Here is a 26498-nt window from a genome sequence, read left to right on the forward strand (position 1 = left end):
GGCGAATGATCTTGTTTTCACCTCTGTTCCTTTGCAGTCATGGATGTGCAAGCATTTGAGAGGTTGCTTGGACCCTGCATGGACATTATGAAGAGGAATATAACACATTATGAGGAGCAACTGGTGGCAATGTTTGGCTCTAGTATGGACCTGAGGGATCCAGGGATTTAGGCACAGGGTACCTCAATGCCTTCTTAGTTCAAGACACAGAAAAGCCTCCTATCAGCAACACAACTCGCAAGAAAAACGGACACTATGGAAACGGTTCCTGCTGCTGTCTTCTTGGGCATTTTAGAAACCATCAGCAAGTCTCAGCACAGATGGATTGCTCACTCCCTGCCTCCACCTTGCTGCTGATACTTCATCATTAAACCTAGATTAAAGATCATTGTAACCCTATGTTCACTTGGTTCAGAATGGCATCTGTCCAGCAGTTCAAGTGCCTGATATGAAACCCAAAGTGTGCAAGATAAAGAAGCCTCCTTCCTTCTGATGTTACTGTTGGGATGAATTTTCAGATCAGACTCTAGTGGGAGGTTGCCTGTTCTGCAGAGGCAACCAGTGGAATACAAGCCTTTTATGGGCTTAATACCTTCTTCTGATGCTTTCCTTACACAATGTCAAATTTGCTTTTAATTGTAGCATCTGGGTTTGAAGTTAAAATATCAAGGGAGCCAATTAATAAGGTGGCACTGAAGTTTTCCTTCACCTGCTGAAATGAAAGCAGCAGGTGCTAGAGCTCTGTTAACCAAGCTGGGGACATGAGAGAGTCTGCTTAGCAACAAAATGCAGAAGATGAAGCATTACTAGATTTGAAGTGTTCTCTGAGCAGCAAAGGAAAATGTTTTACTCTGTGCTGCCCAAAAAAGTGCAGTGGTTCAGATCAAATGGCCTGAAGGTATCATAATTGTCATCTCCCCCAGTTTGCTCTTTGTTCCTGACACTGAGAACATTTTATTGTGGTGAGATCACAATACATTACCTTCTGGCGCTTACAGAGATCCTTTATACTGCTAAATTTCCCAGGGCACTGTTGTTGACTGGGTCAGTTTTAAAGCTTTTTAAGGAGGTGAATGTTTTGTAATTTAAATGAAGACAACTTCTGTACTTGTTTACAGGAGCTCCCCCCTCCCCCCCCCCCAACATTTCACAGTATTCTGACTCATTAGACACTTGGATGCTTCCAAATACCATGTTGATTTGCTAAATGGTTGGCAGCCTTTGACTTTGTGAAGCCAATGTCTTTGCTAACCACACGGTGTGTTTGAGGAGTCTTTTTGGTTTAGGTGATAACTAAGCTAATGTTGATCTATTGATCTAATGTTGCCCTGTTAAATTTGCAGAATTTATTAGGTAGATTCTATTTCTATAGCTTTAATGACCTTAAATTGGCATCCTGCTGAGATTTTACCAGAGTATTATCTAAATAAGGATCAGACCATAAGAAGGATGTTTTTATGGTGTACAAACAGAATATTTATATTAAGACATTTAATTTGTAGGTAATAAATTTAGTGACCCTTTGAATTTGCATTCTTCTGCAGCTCATGCAAAACTTCCTGGTGTTTTATGGGGTTATAAACTTTTAATTGTGGATGCTAGTATAACAGAATCTGTTCTTTTTTTTTCATGGCCACGTCAGCAAGAACAGAATGATGCTAATGTAGAATTCCTGCTTCTAGTTACCACAGTGGACATTTCTTTAAGGCATGAGATGCTTAGCTGCAACTCTTAAGTTGATTTCTGGACAGTTTCTTTTCCTAAATGGATGAGGTCCTCCCAGTTCCTGCAATATGAGTAAGATGGAAACTTGATAAGTTTGAATGGCTGTTGTCCAGTTACTGTAATTGGAGTCATATTTTTATATAATGCAAATGATTTGTAATGGACACCACTGAACTAGGTGTTTCCATGTTATTAAAGTCCTGGTTGTGATGTCTAGTGGCTGTTCTAACTGCATGTGTTTTAGAACAGTGAATTTCCCTTGCTTTGCTGGGCTGTATTTTTGTTACAAATGACAGCCAAAGAAACAGCAGGTACTTCTCATTCATGCTTCCAAGGTTTAGCACCAAAGACAGAATCATTCTTTTGATTACAGAATTAAAGAATAAAACAAACCAAAATGAATCAGCCCCCCCCAAACAAACCAATGAGCCCAACAAAAAACTATAAAAGCCCCCACTCATCAGGTCCTTGCATTGATAACAGGTAAAACTTTAGGATACTTTGGGCTCCAAGTCTGAGGCTAGCTTGTGACTGTCCAGTGAACCAGACACAATCTGATCTTCAGACCAGTGTCTGTGCTACCTCTGCTGTCATTTGAACTAAAGAGAACTTGCTGTTACTGATCACAGCCAGCCTTGTTGCTCCCAGGCAGAACATCCTCTCCTTTGCCCAGAGGAGCCTGGTGGGTTGGGCTGACTTGTGGATGGATTCTGCTTCTTCCAGCCTTTGGTTCTCTACAGGACAAGATTGTAAACCTTAGCAGATGCAAATGGTGGCAGTTGTTCTGAAGCTTAACCAAAAATTCAGGCAAGGCTGGTGTTAGATTCTTAAGGTAATTCTGCCTGGCAGGGAGGATTTCGTAGAATAATAGAATAGTTAGGGTTGGAAAGGACCTTAAGATCATCCAGTTCCAACCCCCCTGTCATGGGCAGGAATGCCTGACAGCAGACCATGTTGCCAAGACTGTCCAGCCTGGCTTTGAACACTGCCAGGATGGAGCATTTATAACTACTTCAATTTGGGGGCTTCTAGAAGTCAGAGGAAAGGACGAGAATGTCAAATCAAAGATTGGGATTGCATGTAAGTGAGAGCAAGCTTTTTGAAGCTTTACCTTTCCCTCAACTCCCTGAAGCAGAGACATCCTGAGCAATGCCATCCCACATCCAGGATCTGTGTGACATCATTGTGAGATGTAGAGAGGCAGCCTTACCTTGAGCTGAAAGAGAACAAGCCTGTAAGGAGGTTCCTTAAAAGCTGTTAATTTGCAATGTGCCCATTGAGTTTGGTCTGGTTTAACCAGCCTCTTTACAATTTTGGAGCATGAAGATAGCAAGAGAAGCTTGTAGTAAGATACTCAACTTTGCCAAGTATTGGGTTAGAGAATCAGCAATGGGCAAAGTTGGAAAGCTTGTGAGTGGTGATACCATGACCAGGGAGTGAAGCAAGGTGCCTGCGTGTGAGGATCTGTCCACATTGCTGCACCTCAGCTCACTCCTTTTCACTGACTGTTATCAGAGTTGTCACAGAGAAAGAGCTCAAGTGTGGTGGTGTTACCACTCAGTGTAAATCTGCTGTGGAGGCTCTGAAATTGGCAGAGAGAGAAATCTTGTTTTGAATAAAATAACTCAGCCGCAAAGTGGGCAAAGAGGAAAGTATCTTTGAGACTTGCAGGACAAAGAGTCTCTTGTTTGTGATTCCCTGCTTGTGATTGTTGTGAAGTCAGTGAGAGGAGCTTTCAGTGGTCAGACCCCGTGACGTAGTATTTCTGTGTCCCAGCACAGGTTTCACACTGTAAATGAACAAAAAAGGGCAAAAGTGCAAACCTTGAAACTTTCAGACAAAACTTTAAAAACAAAGTGCAATTTGCACAGAGGGCAAAACCTGAAACCCCTTTGAATGTCACTTCTGTGCTTTCTTTTCCGTTGCTGAAAGCAGACTCTTGTTCTTGATGTGTTTGTAACCTCATCTTGCCAAAATACAAACACTTTGGGTTGTTGGTTTTTTTTTTCACTACAGGTAATTTCTGTTGTTACGGTTATTGCTGGTTATTTCCACTTCTTTCAGACCATATATTTTATTTTAAGAGGCCTTCCTCGTGGATTTCCTGCTGACGGCCTGCAGCACTACACTTCCCTTTCAAGATGCAAGAGGGAGTCGGTAACCTCATAGGAGAACACTCAGCTGGCTGGAGCTAATAATGTGCTACTAATTTTCCTCTGCTCTGGGGCAGGAGGGGAATTACATTCTGCATAAAATTGCTACCTCAAGGCTCCAAGTGCTTTTAAAGGTCTTTCACTTGGGAGAATTTAGTAAGACAGTTCTTAAAGTTGGTCTGTTCTTTAGAGTTAAGTGGGTTTTTTAATTTCATTTATTGAGGGACCCTCATTTTAATTCATTTTACATTTTGTACTTGATTCTCAAAGGATGGTTCTTGCACTATTGAAAGAAATACATCTGCCATATATACATATGGTTTTAACAAACCGCTCTGGGTTTCAGCTTCACTTTTAGTTAATAAAAACCTGACATGTTGTGTCCAGCCTTCCTGTACAATCCTGTGTGTGCTCTTTATTGACACAACCCTCAGTGCTTACATCCAGAGCGGACTTCCCAGCAGCTAACTGGATTTACTTGGGGTGCCCAAGTTGCTTGTGTTATCAGAGCCTTATGGAGAACAGCACTTGCCCTGTTGCAGTAACCAAGAGATTTATCCATGACCCGACCACCAACTTGTGCTGCTTTGAGATACAGTTTTACTAATACCTTAAAAATAATCCCAGTTTCTGTAGCTATTATTGCTCCAAATAAAACTGGCTGCTCTATATGTCTGCCAAATTATCGTAGAACTCATTTGTTGTTTGAGCACTTGGCTAACTGGTTCTCTGCTCCCAGGAGAAACAATATCCAGGTCTCTTACTGGCCTGCACTAAGGGCTACTGAATTTTATGTGCCAAGCTGCCTTTTTTTTTTTTTTAACTGAACTAACTATTTGAAAGGAAAATTACTTTGGTACATGTGAAATTGCCTGTTCAAATGCTCAATATTTGCTTTTGCTGAAGCTTTATTTCTAAGCTTGCAGTATTTTCTGTATGGTTTGTAAATTAGTCTGGGAGGGTGGTTCAGATGCATTGTGATGCCAAAGCCTCTGCTGGGATATGCTTCATTTTGCAGAGGGATAAGGAAAAACTGGGATTTTTTTTTTTTCTATGTAAAGGACAACTGGGGGGAGGGGTGGGGGGTGGTAGGAGAAGGGCAGGGAATATGAAAACAATCCAGGAGGAGGAATGATCCTATATTGATTAGGACAGGCCTGTTAATACAGCAATGAGCAACAGCAGGGAAGCCGTTAAGCATTAAAAAGAGCTGTCTGGAAGAGAGCTAGAATAGACTGCGGGGGGGGGGGGGGGGGAAGTGAAATCTTCCACCACTACTATTATATTTCATTTTATTTATTTCAAAGTTGTAAATGAGCTCTGCCGAATGCTCACAGTATGTGTCTGGGGCAGGGGTAGATCAGAGAACCTCTTGGGGTGCCTTTGCTGAGATCTGTTGCTGATTTTCTTAATACCTCCTTAAACTCACTGAGGTCTTTAGCTGACACAAATAGTCTCCAGGCTTTGTGCCACATCAGCAGTAGGAAGGTGAAAGCAGATAGTGCCCATAGTAGAGGGAGAGGTCCCCTTTACAGTATGACATGCAGGCAGATGTCCTGGGACAGGGACAGCCTGTGGGGCAGAGAGAAAACCCCAGGTCCAAACAGAAAGCGCCAGATCCAGAGAAAACATCTTGAACTCTTAAGTTCCTCTGAGCAGCTTGATTGGCAAAGGTGAATGGTATCGGTCATGTCAGAGGGGTGTTAGGCTGCTGCTGTGTTACTCTGCTGGGGTCAGTATTCATTCCTGGATCAACATTTTTGTACAAAAATTAAGATTTTGTGACGTTTCATCATTGTGGCAGAGCAAAGATGCTTCTTCCTGCCATTTCTCTCCAAAGGATGTATTTCACCAATCCAGATCAGTGACAATGTACTCAAGTTGTGTTATTTTATCTCAACGAGGTGGTGTTGACCAGTGAGGTGCAAAGATGCTGCCAAGCTACTTCTGTGCACGTTTCAAATCTGTTTCAGTTGTGTGTACTGCAGACTAGAGCCTAAGAAACCCCAGTGCCCGTGACCCATTACTCTGCTAGACAACACTGCCAGGAACTGCAGCAGGACCAACACCAGAAGTGATAGATGGAGAGTCTCTGCGAGCCCCTCTCCAACAGCACGTTTACTGTGGAGTGCCCAGTATTTGCCGTTCTGCAGCTGAAAGCCACCCTGTCGCACTCGGAAATACCATCTGTTCCCACACCTCAGGGATTCATTTCAGCCTCAGAGGCGGCTTGTTGCCTGCCTCCATCTGAGAGGCCGAGCTCGGGTTGGCTACACACTGTGCTTTGGGCTCCGGGCACGGGTCTTGCCTGGGCCCTTCCCCATTGCCGCCCCGCGCCCACCGGGGCAGTATCCAGCGGCCGTTCTCCTCTCTGGTACAACCGGGAACCGGCCGCTTCCTCCGCGAGGAGGCTCGGTGCTTTCAGTCCGGCGCTCTCGGCTAAGCCTTTCCCCATCAGCCGCCGCGGTGCCCCGGAGATGGGACGCGGAGCACCGCCCGGTCCCTATGGCAACGCGAGGGTTGACCTCTCGGGGCCGCCGTACAAGGTTCGGTGAGGCGGGCGCGCCGCCATTGGCTTGGGCGGGAGCGGGAGGGGCGGGATGGCGCTATCGGAGTCCGCGGTCGCAGCCGCCACCTTTGAGCGGAGAGTGCTGCGGAGTGCGGGGGAGCACCACTATCTGCGAGTGCGGCTGTGAGTGCCACCCCTCCGGTCCGGGGGGATCCCCCGACCCATACCCCCCTCTCATCTCGCCCCTTTGTTCTGCTCTGCTGCCCGCAGGGAGCTGCCGGACGGCGGGGCCCGGCCGAACGTGGCGCAGTTCAAGCAGCTGGTGGTGTCGGCGCTGAGGGAGCTGCACGGGGAGGTGAGCGCGGACCGAGCGGGGCGCCGGGCTTCTGGCGCCCGAGAGCGCCCTCCTGGCTGAGGACGGGTGCTGAGGAGGCGGGGTAAGGGGCCTCGGTTTGCCGCTGGTAACCTGTTATCGTGCCTCCAGACCGCCTTGTAGCTTGCTGCGGATGCAGCCGGGGTTGTACACGTTGGTTTTGTGTCTGTAGTGAAGGGACTCCGGCATACCTGATTTTTAGACCTTGGGTTATCGATGCTTTTGCTGTAGTGAGGGTTTGAAAGGAAAGCTGTGGGAAAGTAATGGTTTCTTCGCTGTCTGCAGAACCGGTCTTGCCCTGCGTATTACCGAGCGACTTTAAATAACTCCTGCCATCTCTGGGTCCTTTGTTTTCCAGCTGTAATTTGGAACTAAAAGTGGCTTTATGCGAAGTGCTTAGAGGGGAAGGGTGCTGCATCAAATCTAGTGGTGTCCTTGCTTAAACACTCACGCGAGATGTGAATGTAACTACAACTTCTGCCGTATGTGCTGGGAGTGAAATCAGTTGCTTATAAACCACCACTACAAGAGCATAGGATGGTATTTAAGGTTATATTTAATAACTTTTTTTTCATAGGTCGGAGCAGCTTTACCTGTTGATGTCTTGACATACGAGGAAAAAACTTTGTCTGCCATACTAAGAGTTGTTAGCAGGTAAGGTGCAGTAGGCTTACACTTCAGATACTGCCGTGAAAGTACTTTTTGTAGGAAAACTCTTTAGTTAAGAATGCCCTGTGAAGAATTAAGCCTGACTTGCAAATGTCTGCATACAGCATGCGGAAAAGAAGTAAAAAAATCACCAAGATTTGGTCACCTACATACATCAGTACATTGCTCCTGCTTTAAAACAGAATGGTCTTACAGAAACCAAGCACCATTGAAACATGTGGCTTTAAATCTCTTACTGTAGTAAAGATGAGAATGGTTACTGTATGTAAATGGTGAAGACAATTCTAAGTGATTTAGGGGAAGAAGGAGCTTAAATGCGTAGCTAGAACAAGAACAGGAGCAGTAAAGTGACCTTGAGAAGATTACAGTAAGTATCTATGTCAGGGACAAGAAGTTGTCACTGCACTAACCCTTTAGGGCATGCTGTTGCTGCTGGAACTGAGTGGTGAAATACCTGCTGTTACACTCTGTTAAAGGTTTCGTTGCTCTGTATGTAACATGTTTTTTATTTAAGATGTTTATGCCCCAGGAAAGCTGATAAAACCAAATTTTGTTAATATACTTTGTTTTTTGAGTGGCCTTGTCAAGCTGTGGAGTGCTCTGACGTTGCTGGGCTTCTACCAGAACAGGAGGTGTGCTTTTCGAGTGCTGCAGGTAAAGCCCTGTGCAGACTGGATGTCATTTAATCACAGACTGGTTTGTGTTGGAAGGGTCCTTAAAACTTATCCAGCTCCAACCCCCTGCCACGGGCAGGGACACCTTCCACTAGAGCAGGTTACTCCAAGCCCCGTCCAACCTGGCCTTGTCTCCCACAAATGTCAGTTCTTGCTCCAGGCCTGGCTGAGTGGCTGAGCCATAGCTGTGCTTGCTGCCTTATCATACAAAGATGCCCTGGATGCAAAAACATCTTGGTTTGGGATTGAAATGTGTTTCAGTGCAGGTGTGTGGGGTTGTGCTTGAGCAATTCTCATCATGAACCTTGTAAAATGTGACCGTAATGGGTGTCTCATTACTTTATGGCTTCATTCCAGTGATGAGTCCTGATCTCATTAATACACCTGCAAGAAAAGAATTTCTGGAAAGATTTTGTTCTTGGCCCATATCTTGGTCCAATCTTTGATATTCCCTACCCCATTTCTTTGCTTTTTAATAGTCACTGTCAACTGACCTTGTTTAAAAATGCATGTGGAACATGCACTGCCAGAGCTTAGTTTTTCTAGAGGATGCTCCTTAATAAAGTGATTTCCAAGAATTGTCTCTGAAGCTATGGCTTAACAAAATCTGCTGGGCCATAGCTCTAAGCTTTCAATATTTGATATAAAAGTGAAATCTAAGTATTTTAAACTTTGAGTGATTTTTCTTCAATGCTTTTAAGTTTGTTTCTTGCTTATTTGTTTGTTTTCTTTCTCTCAAACTAGACATCTCCATTTCTTCTTGCATTAGCTGGCAACAGTAGAGAACTAGTCTTGGACTGAACACGGTTGTTGGTCTGGTCCTACGAAGCAGAAGCTGCTTGAGATGCTGCAGCTCTTCAGGTGTGGAATTTTTGGAGGGGGTTTCCCACAAAAAGACTGGACAAAGCTCACGTTTATCAACTCACTGCTTGGACATCCCGTACTTCAGAGTTTACACATAAAAGTTGGAGACAGAGCTGAACTTACCAAAGCTTTTACCCAGGATGATGTTACTACATTTTCTCATTTAACAGGTGACACAAATCCCTTGCATTTAAATGAAGATTTTGCAAAGAAGTCTAGGTTTGGGAGAATTGTTATACATGGAATTTTGGTCAATGGACTTATTTCTGCGGTTCTGGGTACTAAAATGCCGGGTCAAGGATGTATACTTCTTTCTCAGGAGATCCGATTTCCAGCTCCCTTGCATCTTGGTGAGGAGGTTGTAGCTGCAGCGGAAGTGCAACACCTGAAGGGTTCTATTGCTCACATTTCGGTGTCGTGTAAAGTCAAAGACAGCGCAAAGACTGTTATGGAAGGGATGGTGAAAGTCATGGTGCCAGACCGTCAGAGCTCCTGATCCTGTGGTACTTTCCTATAAAGGCCAGAAATGTATGCTTGATTTTGAATCTTGTCTTTTTATATGATATCACCTGATCAGGTAAATTTGCAACAAAACCCCTTCAGAGTGTTTCAAAGGCAGTGCCCAAAGTGACTCTTCATAGAGATAGATTAAGATTTTGCATTAAACCTAGAGCTTTTCATTTTTCCCCTGACCACTGCCAAGATGAAGCCACTGGAACTAAGCATGTGCTGTGACAGAAGTGGCATGTTTAAACAAGCTGTTGCTGTGGAGAGTATGGAGTGGCAGGGTTCAGGCTGAGGCTGTTCTTTTTTGGTCCACACTAGATCAGTTAAATCTTGTTCCCTCTGTATGAAGTTGTGTTGCTAACCAGCACTGGAGGGAGGGGATGGTGCTGTGGGGTTTAACAAGCAGAACAGAAGAGGGGGTACTAACTGCGTGTACATGTATTCCCCTTTACCTGGGTTGCTGGTAAAGCAGGCTTTGGGTAAATTCATTTGTAAATGATCTGGGTTAAATTATCTTAGTATCAACATAAGATTATTGTACACTAAGAAACTTTTTTTAGGACCACCAGGAGTAAAAGTACAAGCTGCCTTCAATTGGTGGCTCATAATTTTCTGGCAAAACAGATGCTCCCCCCCCTATCTCTGCCAGCAAAATGCATTTGTAACTTTTGTTGACTGCAGATAGCCTCAGAGTTTGAGGAAAAAGAGTTTGTCCTCAAACTGTGATAGAAGCTACTGGTGAAACAGTTACACTGCCTGGGTGTTGATGTCTTGTTTGTAAATGCAACTGCAGTGCAAGGATGAACCCCTGCTATTTAATCACACTGATCAGAAAGAGGGGTCATAGAAACAGAATTGTTTGGGTTGAAAGGATCTTAAAGCTCATCCATTTCCAACCCCTGCCATGGACAGGGACACCTTACACTAGAGCAGGTTGCTCCAAGCCCCATCCAACCTGGCCTTGTACACTGCCAAGGATGGAACAGCCACAGCTTTGCCGGACAGCGTGTGCCAGCACCCTCACAGTCTGATCTTTGACTTCATTGTGCCCTTTACTTTCAAAGCAACACAGAAACAGTGCTTGGTGAGAGCTTTCCTTACCTCCTGTCTGTTGGAGCTTTCACTTCCTGTTGCCTTCTGCTGCCAGTAGCTGCCTGATCACCAGCTTTTGCAGTGATTTTTAGCAGGTGTACGCCTTTCCTCCCGTGTTCTCCAGATGGTAAGCTGTCACGTCAGTGCCTGTTAACAGAGCAAATCGTGTCAATATCTGACCTCCTTGCTTTACAAGGAGGGTGAGAGGACAAGAAACAAATGTTCAACAGACAGCAGGTTCCCGTCTGCCAAGTAGTACTGAAGTGGCAGTTTCTAACTGCTGTGATGGCAGTTAGGTTGTGAAACAAAATTTCACTCTCTTTGCAAGAAAACCCCCTCAAACCCTAAAATCTACACATTAAGTGGAAGATACTGGATATTTTATTTTTTTTAAGGTTTTAGCTACAAATGAGCCCTAAAAGGTACAAAGCAGCTCTTTCCGGTTTGTGAGGACCAGCAGTGCCTTGGCGCTACCCCACCTCGGGCTGAAGCTGGTGCTGCATAGAGCTCCGCGTACGGGCGACTTGGGGGTAGTCCCGGGGTAGTCACCCGCGCTCCGCCGGTGCTCCGGCTTCGTTTCCCATATCCATCCCGGGAACCCTCCGTTCCCGTCCCGCCGCCGCCCGCCCCGAGATGGGGCGGGAGCTGCAGCGCACGGGGCTGGCGCGGCGCCCCCTGGCGGCCGCTGGTGGGAAGCCGGCCGGTCGGCGCTAAGGCCCGGCGGCGTTGTCTCGGCGCTGCCGTGTTGACAGCGGCGGCCGCGCCGGGAGCTGCCCCGGGAAGCAGGTTGGCGGCGCCGGGCTCCCGTTCCTCTCTCCGCGCTATGGCCTTCATGGAGAAGCCGCCGGCCGGTAAGGTGCTGCTGGACGACACGGTGCCACTGACAGCGCAGATCGAGGCGAGCCAGAGCTTGCACTCCCACACGGTGAGCGGGCAGGCCGGGCCGCAGGGCTCGGCGGGGGGGTGGCGGGAGAGGCCTGTACCGCGGATGGTGGGAGGGAGAGGTGAGGTAACGGGTACCGGGGGACGCGGGGAAGGGGGTCCCGGGGCGCGGGGGGATTGGGGCTGGGCGGGAGCCTGCGGCAGGAGTGAGGCCGAGGGGAACGCGAGTAGGGCCTGGGGCAGCTGCGGAGGGGGGTGCGCTTGATCCCGGGACAGCGGGTGTGGGGCTAGTGGTGAGACCCGCCCTCTGGGGTCTCACCCCCGGAGAGCCCCGGCCTCGGACGTGGCGGTGCCGCCGTTGCCTGGTCCCCTGCCGCGGGCTGGGGCTTGTCGGGCTCCTCCTCTCCGTGAAGCGGCTTGTGCCTCCGCAGCCTGCCGGGGCTCTGGGTGCTGGTCCCGGCACGTCGGGACGCAGGCAGTAGGCTCCGGGCTGTCCCGCTCCGAAGGAGGCCTTGTACTTGCACGAATTGTAATCGCTGCTTTACCTCGGGGTCTGTTTGAGTGTTAGGGGCAGAAATGGGCTCCGGTTGCTGGTTTCGGTAGCTGTGATGAAGTTAGGTTTGAACGGGCTACGTTTGCCATTGGGTCCTGCGGTGTGACTGCGGTGGGGGCTATAAAGCTGCAGAGACGCAACAGGGTACAGCCCCTCTGCCTTTGTTGTAGAGAGTGATGACACTCCATAGAACAAGCCCTGGGTGACTTTTATGTCAGAGATTAATCTTCTGGGATGTCTTGCACGCACACTGCCTACATAAAGAGTTGCTCAGTGTTCCAGCATGCAGGAACAGTCCGAATTTAATCATCTTCTGTTTGTAGTTATTTCTTACTTAAAAAAATAGGTTTCCTTATGGCATGACCAAGCACTGCTGTGAATCAGAGAGAGAACTGGCTGTCACTTCTGATTCCTGCTTTAGCTGACAGTGGAGATGCTGGGCTAAAGCTGGCCGGAGGTACTTAAGCAGCAGGTGCGAGAGCAGGAAGCATGCTTGAAATGGAGAGAGGGTGTTCTGCCCCTCACACAGCTCCCATTCCTGCGTTGTTTATATCTCTTCCTGGTTCCTTCCATCTGGTGAATACTCTTAACCTGAATGACAATAATTGCAGATTCACCACAGGATATACAGCTCATCTGTAAACTGTCTTATTAAATACTCTTCCTGTACGTAATCCTCACTTAAGAGGTGTTTTTTGTGTGAGGCACTCATGTTAACTAATGTTCCAGCCTTCCTCTGAACAGAAGTTATGCGTGAGAAATTGACTGGAGGATCTTGTGAATCAAGCAGGCTCTGGCTGTCCTTGCAGGTCCTCTAACACATAGAACTCATGAGGTTTATTTTCTGGCAAGCCTGATACTTTTTACCTGTATCAGGAGCTGAGGGGTACATGTGCAAGCCCTGTGAGAAGCTGTGTAGCTTCAAACACTCCCCAGTTAGCTGTCCAGATCGTAGTTTCATTGTTAGCTTGTTTCCATCATGCCTTATTACTTTGTTGGGGGGTTTTTTTGCCAGTGCAAATGACAATAGCTTTTTGTGCTCTTCCTTCTGTTTTGCATGATTTTGGTTTAAGGAAAAAAAAAGGGCACAAAATTCTTTTAGAATGAACACTTGGAAGTAGTTTTTCAGTCCAGACTGTGTGTGTGTTGCTTATCTGGGTGAGTGTGATAGCAAATGTTGCTTCCCCTCCCACCTTTCATCTCTGTATTCTCTTATTAACAGATGTTCAGGAAAGACTTTCTACTGATCTGTTCTGATCTTTTGTTAATATCAGAATGCTGGAGCACTGCGCCTTTTGATTTCAAATCTGTCTCTAAGATACATCTATTAGTAATTGTTTGTTTTACTGCAGAAGCCCTGTTGATAGTTGAAAGATGGCTTGAAGTGTGTAGCACAGATGGTTTATATAGAGGCAGTGTGGGATAACAAAATACAGGAAGCCATTAACAGACTGAGATTCTTACTTGATGTAAGCTGACTATTTTGCTTTGGACACTTCATCTTATGTCCCTGACATCTGAATAATTTCTTTATTGGTGGGTGATGCTGTCCCTTGTTTGAACTTTCCTGGGTTAAATAAGCCACACAAACAGATCCTTGTGTTTGAAGAGGAGGGTAAATGAAGCCTCTCTAAGAAGTAAGGGTCAAAGTGCTTTTGTGGGGCATTAATGTGTTTTACTTCATTATATATAGATGTAAGGAAGCATTTTGTCATTAACTGAATGCTTTTGGGGTTTGTTCTGCATCCTGCCTCAAAGAGGTACCTTCAAAAGATACAGATCTGTACAATTCTTCATCCCAAACTAATGTTTGGAGAACTAGGTCTTCACATGCCAGACTTGTTCTAAAGCTGAAATTCAAAGGCTTCCATGAATAAATTATCTATTCTTTTGTCAGCAGTATGTATAAAGATTTTATAATGCTGTTTAGTGTGGCAAGAATTGCTTTTAAACTTGTAGTTTCTTTTCCTGTAGAACATTGCTTATAGAAGCACTCATATAAATATTATTTAGGCCAAGGTTAGGTGCAGGTTTGACATGGCAACTGAACTAGTAATAATGTAAACTTTCTGTGGGTGCTGGAAATAGCCAGTCTTCTGAATAACCAGCTAAGGAAAAGGTGAAGAATTTCAGGAAAAGCTCTGTAGACACGGTGAAATACCACACAAAAGACTAAAGGTTGTGTCAGATGAATAGTTTGCTTGTCTATTGTTCTAAGCAACTTCTGTTCATTTAAATTTAATACATCAGCTTGAGTAAGTGTAAACTTCATAGCATTGAGTCAAGGGCTGTACTTGGCAGAGGCCGAGTTTCTGTTTCCTGAGGATGAAGGTACAGCTAAAAAACCAGAACTGAAACCAAAACCCAGATGCTCCTCTGTACTTACCTGAAATCTCCAGAAACCTAAGACAGGACAAAGCTGCTGTTTACAGTGTACTTTGAGGGCTTGCATTTTTTGCTTAGTAAGATCATGTCAACCCCCCAGTAAATGTAGTTTTTAATTGTTGAGAATCAAATGCAGCATTTTCTGATAGCATTTTCACAAGCTCTTTATGTTTCTTTTGAGTCAAGGAGCTTAGAATTTCTTTCTTACACCTTGGATGGTGCATCATCTCCATTCTTTTGTGCTGCAACAAATTGTTGGCTTATGGTTTTTTTGTTTATTTATTTCCAGTGATAACTGAAGATGAAAATGGTGCCTTTTCTTTTTTGCAGTAGTTGTTTCCCCTGTTAAGTGTGTTCCAAGCAACCTGAGTTCTGTTGATATGTGCACTTACATACAAATAATTCTATAGTGTGGTGTTTATGGAGTCCTTTTCATTCTGAAAGCCAAATAAATCTGTATTGCAGGCATATTCCAGTGGTACCCCACTTAATAGATTTTAAATTACATGAGCAAACCCTGTCAGCTTCATTTTGTCTCCTGCTATATGCTTCAATCACTAGCACTGCATGAGAAGAGAGAGTAAATATAAATTCCAGGAGTAACTATAACTACGGGAGTGTGTTGGGCACCTTTCACAGGCACAGTTCAGTGCTCTTCTTAGGTGTGTATACCAACCAAGTGAAGTTGGTTTGTTGCCATTGCATTCCTTGAACTCAACAGGAGTGGAGTTACATCCAATATATTAAGCCATTTCAAGATGTCTCCTCTTAAGACCAAATGTGCTCTGACAGCAGAGGCATTTTCAGCACTAAAGCTTTAATATATTTTGGCTATTGAACTGGCTTCGTGTTGCTATGTTTTGTATTTGCTATTTTTAAGTGGCTTTCTTTCTAAGCCTTAAAATAGGATGCTATTTTCTATCCCAATAATCTAGACACATTCTTTAATGAGAACTGCACATCTGTACATACGAGCTTTAGAGCAGTTTAGAGCAGTAAAACCACTAACAAGTTATTATATACTTCTGAACGTTCCTTAATTCTTAATTCCTTAATTCTTTCCTGAAGTGATTTTCCTTTTTCACTCATTTCATGTTGAGACTGAAGCAGTGAAACAGCCAATTTTGCTGCAGTACATTGTTGTCTTAAAGGCATTTGGAAATGAACAGCTGAAATAAATCCCTCTTATAACGTACTTTCAGGGTTTTCCTTTTCCAATGATGAATGTTGACACTCACAGCTTTTAGATTAGAAAAATGTCAAAAAAGCATTTATATTTTTCCTCTACTGTTCTGTGATACAAAACCGGAGCCACGTGTTTCTAGAACTGTGGGGTTTATTTTAAAAGCTTGTAAAGGTCTTTGCACATCTGCTTCATAAGGAATTAAATCTCTGCAAAGTTCCCTTCCCTTTGGGGGGGTGGAAATCCTAAAGTTACTTTTAGAGGTGGATTTAGAACAGGGAACTATTTGAGTTCACTTGTTTGAGGTTTTGGAAATGCAGTCCTTTCACTGGACTTAGCAAGTTTGACCACCTCCCTCCGGCTTGAGCTCAAAAAAGATGTTTCATCACACCTAATTTTAGATAGCCTAATCTTACGGCTTCCACTAGCGAGCCTACTAAATTAATATTGCATTTGTAGCTCCCGCAAAGATTGCAGTCAAAGTATTAGTATCATATCTTAGTAAATCCATTGCAGTGCAATTAGAATGTTTTTGTTGGCTACTGACTATTTCCTGAAGAATACTGAATGTTTTGCTCTCCTGGTGAAGGCCGTGGTGGCGCAGGCTGCTGAGAATCTGTGATTTCTGTTGTGTCTCTCCAGAGCTTTTCTCATTCAGTAAGTTCATTACATGCAAGTGTGTGTCCTATTTTTCTCTGCAGTTGTCCTGTTTCATAACTTTCACTTACTGAATGGCTTACTCATTCCTACAGTGTGTGTGGAACCCTGTAATGTCCCCAGACAAACATGTGTATTGTTGAAAACATAGGTAAACACTTCTGTGGCTGCTCATACCTCAGATGGGCTTAATGGCAGCCAGTAACTACTGTGCCCTGTAGCACAGAGATCCCTGGGTTTGAGCAGCTTTCCTTATTTCGCTGCTACTTTTCACATGGTAGATTTTCTAAATAAACATTTAAAAGAGCTTCTTACTAGAAATGGTTCCAATCCGGTTTACTTAAGCAGGGATTGTATTCATGCTTAATTAGGCTTTCCTCTCTTTAAAGCTTATAAAATAAAGCCCTTTCAAACTTTTTGTTAATGTGACCTGAAGGTGACCTGGATCTTTTATAATAGCTGGCTTTTCGAGCCTGTTGGATTAAACAGTTGTACAGCAGAAATCTGTGGAAAAACAGACGGACTATCTTGAGCCAGAAATTTAGAGACTATTTTCTAAGGAAAACAGAATGTATTACCCAATATTGGCAAGACTCCCTATGTTTTATTATATCAATCTCTAAATTCACCACTTGTTCTTTCCTATTTTACCACTGCAAAAGCCTTTCTTTCCCATTTGCTTTCTGTTTCAAAACTAGGAAAGATGATAAACAGCAATTGTTAAACATTTGGACATGCTTTGTTGGGCAACTTTCACCTAGGAATGTTAACAAAATTATCTGAGCAGCTCTGAGCTGCTGGTGCTGATGTTTTCACAAGTGCTAGAATACCAGGGACTAATCTTGGGGTAAAATAAGCAGCTAAATGTTGGCTCTGCATGAAAATGGGTAAATTCAGGATAACGTTAATCCCAGTCAGTGATTGTGAAACTCTTACTGGCAAAGGGCTGGAAAATGCAGCGTGGCTGTTACCGACCCATGGGGATATTTGGAAAACAGTTTTTCAGAGGCTCTCTGCAGCCTCTGTAGTGGTAGGAAAAAGATTTTAGGAAATGACAGTGCAGCTTTCCCTACTCTGCTTTCCTGACTAATTGGAACAACAAGGAAATGCTCCCATAGGTAAAACTGCTTTGCTTGGCATCTTTAGAAATGAATATTGAACTGCTACTGGAATGTCAAGGTTGTGGCAGGATCTGGCTTGGCAGTTTTGATAGGAAGAGCAGTGGATGTACAAACCTGACCTGTGTGGGAGTCTAGACGGGCTTTTCTTGGGGATACTTTTATGGCCTGTCTGGTTGGTGGTTCCTATGTAGTTGCTGCAAATGAGTTTGCTGTCTGTGGACTAAATCAATAGCAGAAGGTTGCTCTCTCCTGCAAGCTGAGACCTTTCTTTACCAACTAGCAGCTGTTGGGGCTCCTTTGAAGTTGTTTGGTAAACTGAGCATAGGAAAGATTTTGAGCCATTCATGTAGGAGTGAAAGATGCCATGAGAATTTCTGCATTAGTGTAGCTAACCTAGACCTCACTGAGCCGGGCTGTTGATCTCTAAAGTTGTCAGCAGGAGTGAACCCTGGTAGCCACTTCTGAAGCCTTTTCCATTATATTATATATTTGCATTGCAAATAAAAGGCAGATTAGGGACAATGTGGGCCCTCTCCAGAAGCCATCAGAAGAACTGGCTACCCTGGATTTGGAGAAGGCTGAGGTTCTTAATGACTTCTTTGCCTCGGTCTTCACTGGCAAATGCTCTGACCACACCACCCAAGTCTTGGAAGGCAGATGCAGCGACTGTGAGGATGAAGACCTTGGGCCCACTGTAGGAGAGGATCTGGTTCGAGACCATCTTAAAAATCTAAATGTGCACAAGTCCATGGGACCTGATGAAATCCATCCGCAGGTCCTGAAGGAGCTGGCAAATGAAGTTGCTAAGCTACTGGCCATCATATTTGAAAGATCATGGGAGTCAAATGAAGTTCCCTGAAGAGTGAAAGAAGGGAAATACAACCCCCATTTTCAAGAAGGGGAAAATGGGTGACCCAGGGAACTACAGACCAGTCAGTCTCACCTCTGTGCCTGGCAAAATCTTGAAGCAGATTCTCCTGGAAGGCATGCTAAGGCACATGAAAAACAACAAGGTGCTTGGTGACAGCCAGCATGGCTTCACTAAGGGGAAATCCTGCCTGACCAATTTGGTGGCCTTCTATGATGGGGCTACAGAATGGATGGACAGGGGTAGAGCAGTTGATGTGATCTACCTGGATTTGTGCAAAGCATTCGACACTGTCCTGTGTGACATCCTTGTCTCTAAATTGGAGAGACATCAATTTGATGGATGGACCACACAGTGGGTAAAGAACTGGCTGGATGGCTGCACACAAAGAGTTGTGGTCAATGGCTCAATGTCCAGCTGGAGATCAGTAACGAGTGGTGTCCCTCAGGGCTGATGCCAACCTTATGAAGTTTAACTATGCCAAGTGCAAGGTCCTACACCTGGGTCGGAGCAATCCCAAGCACAGCTACAGGCTGGGCAGAGAAGAGATTCAGAGCAGCCCTGCGGAGAAGGACTTGGGGGTGCTGGTCGATGAGAAAATGAACATGAGCCGGCTTCAGTGTGCGCTTGTAGCCCAGAAAGCCAACCGTATCCTGGGCTGCATCAAAAGGAGCGTGACCAGCAGGTCGAAGGAGGTGATCCTGTCCCTCTACTCTGCTCTTGTGAGACCTCACCTGGAGTATTGTGTGCAGTTCTGGTGTCCTCAACATAAAAAGGACATGGAACTGTTGGAACAAGTCCAGAGGAGGCCACGAGGATGATCAGGGGACTGGAGCACCTCCCGTATGAAGATCGGCTGAGAAAATTGGGGCTGTTCAGCCTGGAGAAGAGAAGGCTGCGTGGAGACCTCATAGCAGCCTTCCAATATCTGAAGGGGGCCTATAGAGTGCTGAGGAGGGGCTATCTGTTAGGGACTATAGTGATAAGACAAGGGGTAATGGGTTAAAACTTAAACGGGGGAAGTTTAGATTGGATATAAGGAAGAAATTCTTTACTGTGAGGGTGGTGAGGCACTGGAATGGGTTGCCCAGGGAAGTTGTGAATGCTTCATCCCTGGCGGTGTTCAAGGCCAGGTTGGACAAAGCCTTGGGTGATATGGTTTAGAGTGAGGTGTCCCTGCCCATGGAAGGGGTTTGGAACTAGATGGTCTTAAGGTCCTTTCCAACCCTAACTATTCTATGATTCTATATTTTCCTGAGTTAGATGATGCAGCTAATCAGAGCTGATTCTGAGTGTGCCTATCGGTTTTCTTTATACTTGCATTTATTTCCCATGGGCACAGGCTCTGTACCACTATCAAATCAGGCTGTCTCAGAAGAAAATCATTGTAATTCAGATATTTTTTTCCCCTAAGCAAAACAGAATTTGGCAGAGTAATAAAAGCTTTTGTGCATTTAGGCTTTTTCCTTGAGGAGCTGAAAGCTCTTCTTTGGTCCTATGGGAAGCATATATCAGCAGTGCTAATTATAATCACAAGACAAGCTGGTTGCTGTGTGGAGGCAATAGGAAGTATCAACTTCTCACTAAAACTGAGCACATTGTGATCTGTTGATTATGTGCAGCTATGGCAGATATTGGCAATGGTGTTGTATTTCTTATTATGGCTTTTCTGCTATAGCTAGTCTTTGACTTTCAATCTCATTATCAATTTTTGGGAGGAAAAAAACCCCAGAAAACCAATACAACAGAAGTTCTATTGAGAAGGTAGTGCCGGGGTGGCTATTTGTTATAGTCAGTGCAGGTGGAGAGAGTGTTGGGGGGAACTTACCTTTTCCATACAAACAGAGCTAACAACCATGTCTGAAGAGTGATGCTCTCTCTTCTTTCAGGTTGTAAACCCCATGACTTAGAGCAGGAGCTCAATTAGTGCTTTAGGGTGCCAAAGTAGAACTGGATGAGCAAATGCTTGAGTATGTGTGGAAAACAATAGTTGTGAACCAAATCTGTGGGGCATTTTTACCATGAGAATGAGCTCTGGGCCCCAAGTTGGTTATCATGAGGCTCTCCAGAAGAGACAACTGTCATTATCAATCAGAGTGATTGTATGCAATAAGATGCTTTGATTGTTGTCTAATGAATTTGTGTGTTCTGCCCACCGAAAAGCATTCTCTCGGGGTGCAATAGAAAAGGTTATTCGCTGCATAAAGAACAAATGCTACCAGGGATCGAGCAATAATCTACTTCTTAGAAAAGCATGGAAAAGATGAATGACTAAACATGGTGAATCATCACTGACGTGGTTTTTCAGAGAAACAGCCAATGTTCCTTTGAGACTTGCTGTATAAGCAGTTGCTGCAATTTTTTGGCTGTGTGTGGAGTAGCCTCTTCCTACTTCCCAAAATGCAGCAGCGATCACAAAACAGAAAAAGCCATATTAGTGGTGAATCTGAGTTTCCAGGTGTCCCTTTAATTGGTTTCTGTCGCTCAGTTTTTCCACTGGTTGCATTTGCAATCAGCTCTGTGGATTTTTGTTACTATTTATGAAGACTTGGGCTTCTTGTTTTGCAGGAAAAGACCTTAATTATAATTTCAAATGGGGGAGAGAAGGGAATATGGAGGGTGCTGCCAGGCTGACTTTCTGCAAACAGATGCTTTAATTCCAGTGTAATAGATACGTATTTTGGTTTGTGATATCTTGGATTTCCATCATTTGCAACTAACCTGCTAGGACCTTTGGGTATTCCTTCCAACGCAAACTATTCTATGATTCTGTGATATAAAGAGTTTAAAACCACTTTTGGTTTCATACTTATGAGTCTTGAATTTGTTCTAGATGGTTCAAAATTGTTACAGGTATTTGACGTCTGTCGATAATAAAAGATATTTGAAATCAATTTAAAAAACGGGAATAGGTTTTTGCCTGAGCAGCTTTGTGCATTGGAAGGAAACTTCGGTAAATAAATTCTGGATTAGTTACGGTTGAACACACAAGGTAGTGCTCTCTGATAAGTGTTGCCTTTGCCTCTTGTCTGGAATAGTTCTAATTCTTGATTTACACTACTTGCTTTTCATGGTAGTAAACATTAAATAGGAATTTAATTCTATGAAGGGATTTTGTGATGTGCCCCACTTTCTTTGCATCCAGGGGTATTTTTATGTTTTTCGGTGTACAAGCTTTTAATTTCAGTTCATTTGAAAGAGAATTGGTTCTGTGTGGTTCTGAAGGCAGCTTCCAAAATCAGAAGATGCTTCACAGTACAAGAAAGAAGTTATTAATTAATATCTGTAGTGGATTTTTAACTGTGAAGTTGAGTTTATAATTCCTCATGGATCAAATAGTTGATTGAACTATCTAACTGGTATGCAGGTACATGCCAGGTAGAGTTATTGTTACAGAATGGACAAATTTTATTTACATATATATATACTCAAAGTTTTCAGCAGCCTGGTCCAGTGAAACCTGCCCATGGCAGGGGTTTGGAACTAGATGATCTTTAAAGTCTTTTCCAACCCAAACCACTATGATTCTACAACTCTAAGGTGCTGGAAATGCCTTTGTGTATTCGTTATGTCATTATTGGCTGTTCATAATAATTTGGAATGAAGCATTAATTTTAATGTCTGAAAAAAATGTATATAATGCTCTGATCTGTCCTTTTTGTGCAAGACTCCTGTTGTTAGCAGTTCAACAAGATGAGGTGGCATTTGACATTAACAAATCATTCAGCCTTTCAGATAAAATACAATAGAAAGTTTGTGCCAGGGTGAGTGAAGTCAACTGGGCTGAATAACAAATGTTTTATCATGTGATGCTTGCTGCACTGAGTGGGTACTCAACATGTTGCCTGGCACAAGTGCAAAGAGCTTTTCACATGTACCATGTGAGCCGTAGCTTGAATTGGTGGTTGGTTTAGAGTTTCCAGTCTTCACTGTGATCTTGTAGCTGTAGGTATGCAGAGCCGCTGAGCGTGTTTGGGGAGGAGTCTGGGAGGATTTAGTGGTTTGAGCACTGGTGGTGGGTCCCATCCCTGCACTCAAGAACAACAAAGAATATGAATATGATTAAAAATCATGGGGATATGAGCCTCTTCTGCAACATCAGACTGCTACTAGAAGCACAGGTTCTTTTCACGCCTTCTTCCCCTCTTCTCACTCTGGGCACTCTCCAGCTCACTTCAATGTTGGGAGTTGCATTTTCTCAGGCACTTTACCTTTTAACTCTCCATTTGCATGTTTTTCAATGTAAACGATATGGCCATGGGATTATCTGTGTAATAAGACTTTAAAAAGAGCTGCATTTATAGAGCCTTGTGTGTGCAAATGGTAAAGGAAGTATCTGTTACTACATTTAGCCCAGATTAGTTTTATTCCCTTGCTAATTAAACAATATGTAACATGGACATTGTAGGCTTTCTGGGAAAAGAACTTGCCTTGTTTATGATCTTTGAAATGTAAAAAGTGTTTTTAGAGCTGTTTTCAAACTTAAACAGAGCACGTCTAGACAAAATCACAGCTTCCTTGAAGTCTGTCTGAGAGCTGTACAAAATACTTGACATCTATTCTTGAGATACTCAGATAAATCTCAAATAGTGATGTTGCTGTATTGACCAGGTATTAGTCTATGAAAGGTACAGTGGAGATTGAAATGAAGAGAATGAAAAGAATTGTGCTTTATGAATGTAATTGTGGCAGGAGAATTATTAATTCAAATTCAAATGTAAAAGTGGTTCAATGAGATTTAAATATATCTGCATAGTTAATGTATAAATAATTAACATTAAGCATGCCCTATAAATGAAGAATTGTTATAATCAGAAACGGATACATTCTAGTAACTCAAGCATACTCCAGAGCTTTTGTGGTAACCTTTCTTGGACAAAAACAATCAGAAATTGAGCAGTTGTGGGCATTTACTGGCATTCATTCTGTTATGATGGTGGCAGTAATTCCTGAGGGGTACTTGTTAGATGTTGAAGGTGAGGAGAGTTCTTCACCTGAAGGTGGAGTGAGTACTTCAGCTGTTGTTGGTAGAGATGTGTGGTATGTTCTAAGTATCTTTTTTATTAACTAAATTAAACTGTTCAGATGCTTCATTGATCTACAGGCTCTTGAACCTCTCTTTGTCTTCTGCTCTGGGGGGCGGAGGGAGACAACTACTGGTGATGGGTCTGAGGAAACCCAGCTTAAAACCTCTATCTGAATGTTCTGTTTCTGAATGTTTCCTAGTTTGATAGTGCTCATATTTGGAGAGGTACCTAAGAGCTTTCTTAAGCTTTATAGTTCTCATTTCTAATAACTTTTTTCTTTTATTAGGAATACATCATCCGTGTTCAGAGAGGAATTTCAGCAGAAAACAGCTGGCAGGTAATTTCCTAAACTGTGCTTCATGGAACAAGGATGCCTTTTTAGGAAGAGTTTGAAAATTGTCTTTGTTGCTTTTTAACTTTGAGCTGGAGAGGGAATTGTTGGTTTGGAATTGGGAATATGAAGTGCTTAAATACTTTTGGTCAAAAACTAAGAGAAAACCAGTATTGCTGCCAGCTACAGAAGGCTGTTTCTGCTGCTGTTGTGAATATTCCAGGAAAAATGTTTGTGGATTGCTACTGTGTGTTACAACCATCATTTTTAAATCTCAAATGCCAGTTTGCCTTTCTTACTGCTAAAATCACAGACCTTGTTGGTATGTGACCAACTGGTGAAGATGACAGTGAAAACTTCTTGCAACTCATATGATGAAAACGCTTTGTTTGCAGAAAACTTGGCTCACAAATATTTTCTTTAATCTGTTTTAAGATAATGTTTAAAAATGCATTTTCATTCTGGTCAGGATGTGATTAGACCTCTTCTTTGTTCTCTGGCAACATGACATTAATCCAGCAGTTATGAATTTGTACAAATGATTTAAAGAAGATGAGTATAAATAGGGATTACTTTTCTGTAATGGGATTTTTGAAGAGTAAAATGCTAATGGCAGAAATAATAACATTTCCTGAACTTTTGTCTTTCTGACTTTACAGATCGTGAGGCGATACAGTGACTTTGACTTGCTTAATAATAGCTTGCAGGTAACTTTCATCCTTGATATATAAATATAAAATGTCATTAGAAGGATAGCTTAGAAGGCTGCATCAAAAGGAGCGTGACCAGCAGGTCGAAGGAGGTGATCCTGTCCCTTTATTCTGCTCTTGTGAGACCTCACCTGGAGTACTGTGTGCAGTTCTGGTGTCCTCAACATAAAAAGGACATGGAACTGTTGGAACAAGTCCAGAGGAGGGCCACGAGAATGATCAGGGGACTGGAGCACCTCCCATATGAAGATCGGCTGGGAAAGTTGGGGCTGTTCAGCCTGGAGAAGAGAAGGCTGCGTGGAGACCTCATAGCAGCCTTCCAGTATCTGAAGGGGGCCTATAGGGATGCTGGGGATGGACTCTTCATTAGGGACTGTAGTGATAGGACAAGGGGTAAGGGGTTAAAACTTAAATGGGGGAAGTTTAGATTGGATATAAGGAGGAAATTCTTTCCTGCTAGGGTGGTGAGGCACTGGAATGGGTTGCCCAAGGAGGTTGTGAATGCTCCGTCCCTGGCAGTGTTCAAGGCCAGGTTGGACGAGCCCTTGGGTAATATGGTTTAGAGTGAGGTGTCCCTGCCCATGGCAGGGGGGTTGGAACTTGATGAACTTAAGGTCCTTTCCAACCCTAACTATTCTATGATTGTATGATTCTATGGCTTGTGATAGTTTTATATAGTACAGTGAAGAAAAAATAAAAGTTCACACAGCTGTAAAGAGAAGCTGTGGCTTCAAATGCAACTTGAATGTGTAAGTTTTTCACTCATGTTTTCTCTTGTGAAGTTTAAGTTTTAGCATCAATGGGACCAGTTTAATACAAGTGGAGGAAATTGGCAGCTACTGAAACTTTCCCTTCAATACTTGTTCCAGTTTTATGTGTTGTCATTTGTTCCTTCTTTGAGTTGAAGGAAGCCAAGGCATATCCCAGCCTTCAAATTCAGCATTTAAGTGCTATGTGTCTCATTATTTATATCTGTCTTAAAAGCACTACCAGACGCTGCTTATCATGTGATGGTTCTCTGTATCACTGGAAAGTGTTCCTTAGTTAAACACTAGACTTACTGTGTGTGTTTCTTTCACTTTTTAAGACAATTATTTCTTTTTAGTTTGTGTGGGAAAAAGCAGGGTATATGCATGTGTCTGGGAAAAGGGAGAAGCAGCAGGGACTAGCATCTACAGCAGTGAAACTTGTTCCACAGTATGAGGCAAACAAGATAAAAAATGAATGCTGCTGTGATTTGAGGATAGATTTTTGTGACTTTGATTTTTTCCCTCTGTGAAATGTTACGTGAATTCAAAGAGCTTAATACTGCTTCCACTTCCTCTCCCTTCCCCCTAATCAAATCAGCTATCTACTTGATGAACTTCACTGATCAAAACCATGTGAGGATGTTGAATTGTGTGCTCTGATAGTCTGCTATAACTGATTCCAATGCTAGAAGTTGGATGGGGGGGGTGCAAATTAGTCATAATTAAAAAAATGCAACACGTTTGCTGTATGGAATTATGCAGCAGGAATGGAGTAGTGCAGTAACTCATAGGAACATTTTTCATGACCTAGAAACCTCTTGTGTGATGTGCTGAATAAATGCAATACGAAGAAGTCTCCTGCTCCAGAGAAATCCAGGATTTAAGATGAGATAAGCACCCATGGTAACACAAGGATATGAGAATATGCTAGTTGGTGCAGTAGGTAGTAATTGTGGTCTTAACCACAAGTTTTCATAGAGATCTCACAGAAATCATTTTGAGAAAGTTTTAAAAAGAAGAAAGAGTTCATTTTTGCAGCCAGCTGTAACAAGCTCCTCTTAACCATGGGGAATAGAATATGTTAAGGCATGAAAATGCTTTGTTGCCTTCTCATTTGACTTCCAAATGAGGCAGCTTTAGTAGAAAAGGCAGTGGACCTTTAAGACTTAAAATTCAGAATTGACAGGTACTGAAAGGTTAGGCCTAGGTGGAAGGTCTGAAAAGTGAAGGTAAATAGGTTATGTGTGATGTAGTACAGAAAGAAAAGGCCTTTGTATCTGAGACAAAGGTGAATGATAAAGTGGAGGGTTCAGGAAGTTACTTGACAGCAGCTTGTAGAGTAGGACAAGGAGGAATTTGAAACAAGAGGCAGATTTTTCAGATACAAGGTACCAAGATCTGGGACAAAAACTTGAGCTGCTTGGATGGCTAGAAATGATCAAACAGAATCATCAAGGCATATGTGT

The 26498-nt window shown here is 43.4% G+C and overlaps 5 protein-coding genes across 10 annotated transcripts in view; 4 read left to right on the forward strand and 1 right to left on the reverse strand.

Moving 5' to 3' along the window:
* The window catches only part of PRKAR2A (protein kinase cAMP-dependent type II regulatory subunit alpha), a 62077-nt gene extending 57799 nt beyond the window's left edge, over positions 1 to 4278 (forward strand). The window contains exon 11 of the mRNA XM_061354217.1: positions 38 to 4278. Within this exon, the coding sequence (XP_061210201.1) occupies positions 38 to 171 (134 nt within the window). The 3' untranslated portion in view covers positions 172 to 4278. The remainder of the gene's footprint in view (positions 1 to 37) is intronic.
* Positions 1 to 26498, reverse strand: part of FAM107A (family with sequence similarity 107 member A) — a 320254-nt gene that overhangs the window by 206826 nt on the left and 86930 nt on the right. The gene's annotated exons all lie outside the window — the stretch shown is intronic.
* Positions 6424 to 9094, forward strand: RPP14 (ribonuclease P/MRP subunit p14). Its single transcript, XM_061354271.1, has 5 exons — positions 6424 to 6570; positions 6658 to 6742; positions 7338 to 7414; positions 8005 to 8083; positions 8848 to 9094. The coding sequence occupies exons 1-5, from the start codon at positions 6479 to 6481 to the stop codon at positions 8902 to 8904; spliced, it is 390 nt and encodes a 129-aa protein (XP_061210255.1). The 5' UTR covers positions 6424 to 6478; the 3' UTR covers positions 8905 to 9094.
* HTD2 (hydroxyacyl-thioester dehydratase type 2) lies at positions 8948 to 9505 on the forward strand. The gene has a single exon (XM_061354266.1). It carries the CDS (start codon positions 8948 to 8950, stop codon positions 9461 to 9463), a length of 516 nt encoding a protein of 171 aa, XP_061210250.1. The 3' UTR covers positions 9464 to 9505.
* Positions 11239 to 26498, forward strand: part of PXK (PX domain containing serine/threonine kinase like) — a 38291-nt gene continuing 23031 nt past the window's right edge. For all 6 annotated transcript variants that reach the window (XM_061354241.1, XM_061354242.1, XM_061354243.1 and 3 more), the window contains exons 1-3: positions 11239 to 11491; positions 23529 to 23579; positions 24233 to 24280. In XM_061354241.1, coding sequence (XP_061210225.1) covers positions 11390 to 11491; positions 23529 to 23579; positions 24233 to 24280 — 201 coding nt within the window. In that variant the 5' untranslated portion in view covers positions 11239 to 11389. The remainder of the gene's footprint in view (positions 11492 to 23528; positions 23580 to 24232; positions 24281 to 26498) is intronic.

Source organism: Neopsephotus bourkii, unplaced genomic scaffold, assembly GCF_033783945.1.
Source record: "Neopsephotus bourkii isolate Nb327-2 ecotype Australia unplaced genomic scaffold, CSIRO-AGI_Nbou_v1 NB_719, whole genome shotgun sequence".
NCBI classification, from domain to species: Eukaryota; Metazoa; Chordata; class Aves; order Psittaciformes; family Psittacidae; genus Neopsephotus; species Neopsephotus bourkii.

Coding starts and splice junctions, on each gene's coding strand:
- RPP14 (XM_061354271.1), top strand. CDS start 6,479: ATGGCGCTATCGGAGTCCGCGGTCGCAGCCGCCACCTTTGAGCGGAGA. Junction 7,415..8,004: donor ATACTAAGAGTTGTTAGCAG/GTAAGGTGCAGT, acceptor TTGTTTTTTGAG/TGGCCTTGTCAAGCTGTGGA. Junction 8,084..8,847: donor GTGCTTTTCGAGTGCTGCAG/GTAAAGCCCTGT, acceptor CTCTCAAACTAG/ACATCTCCATTTCTTCTTGC.
- HTD2 (XM_061354266.1), top strand. CDS start 8,948: ATGCTGCAGCTCTTCAGGTGTGGAATTTTTGGAGGGGGTTTCCCACAA.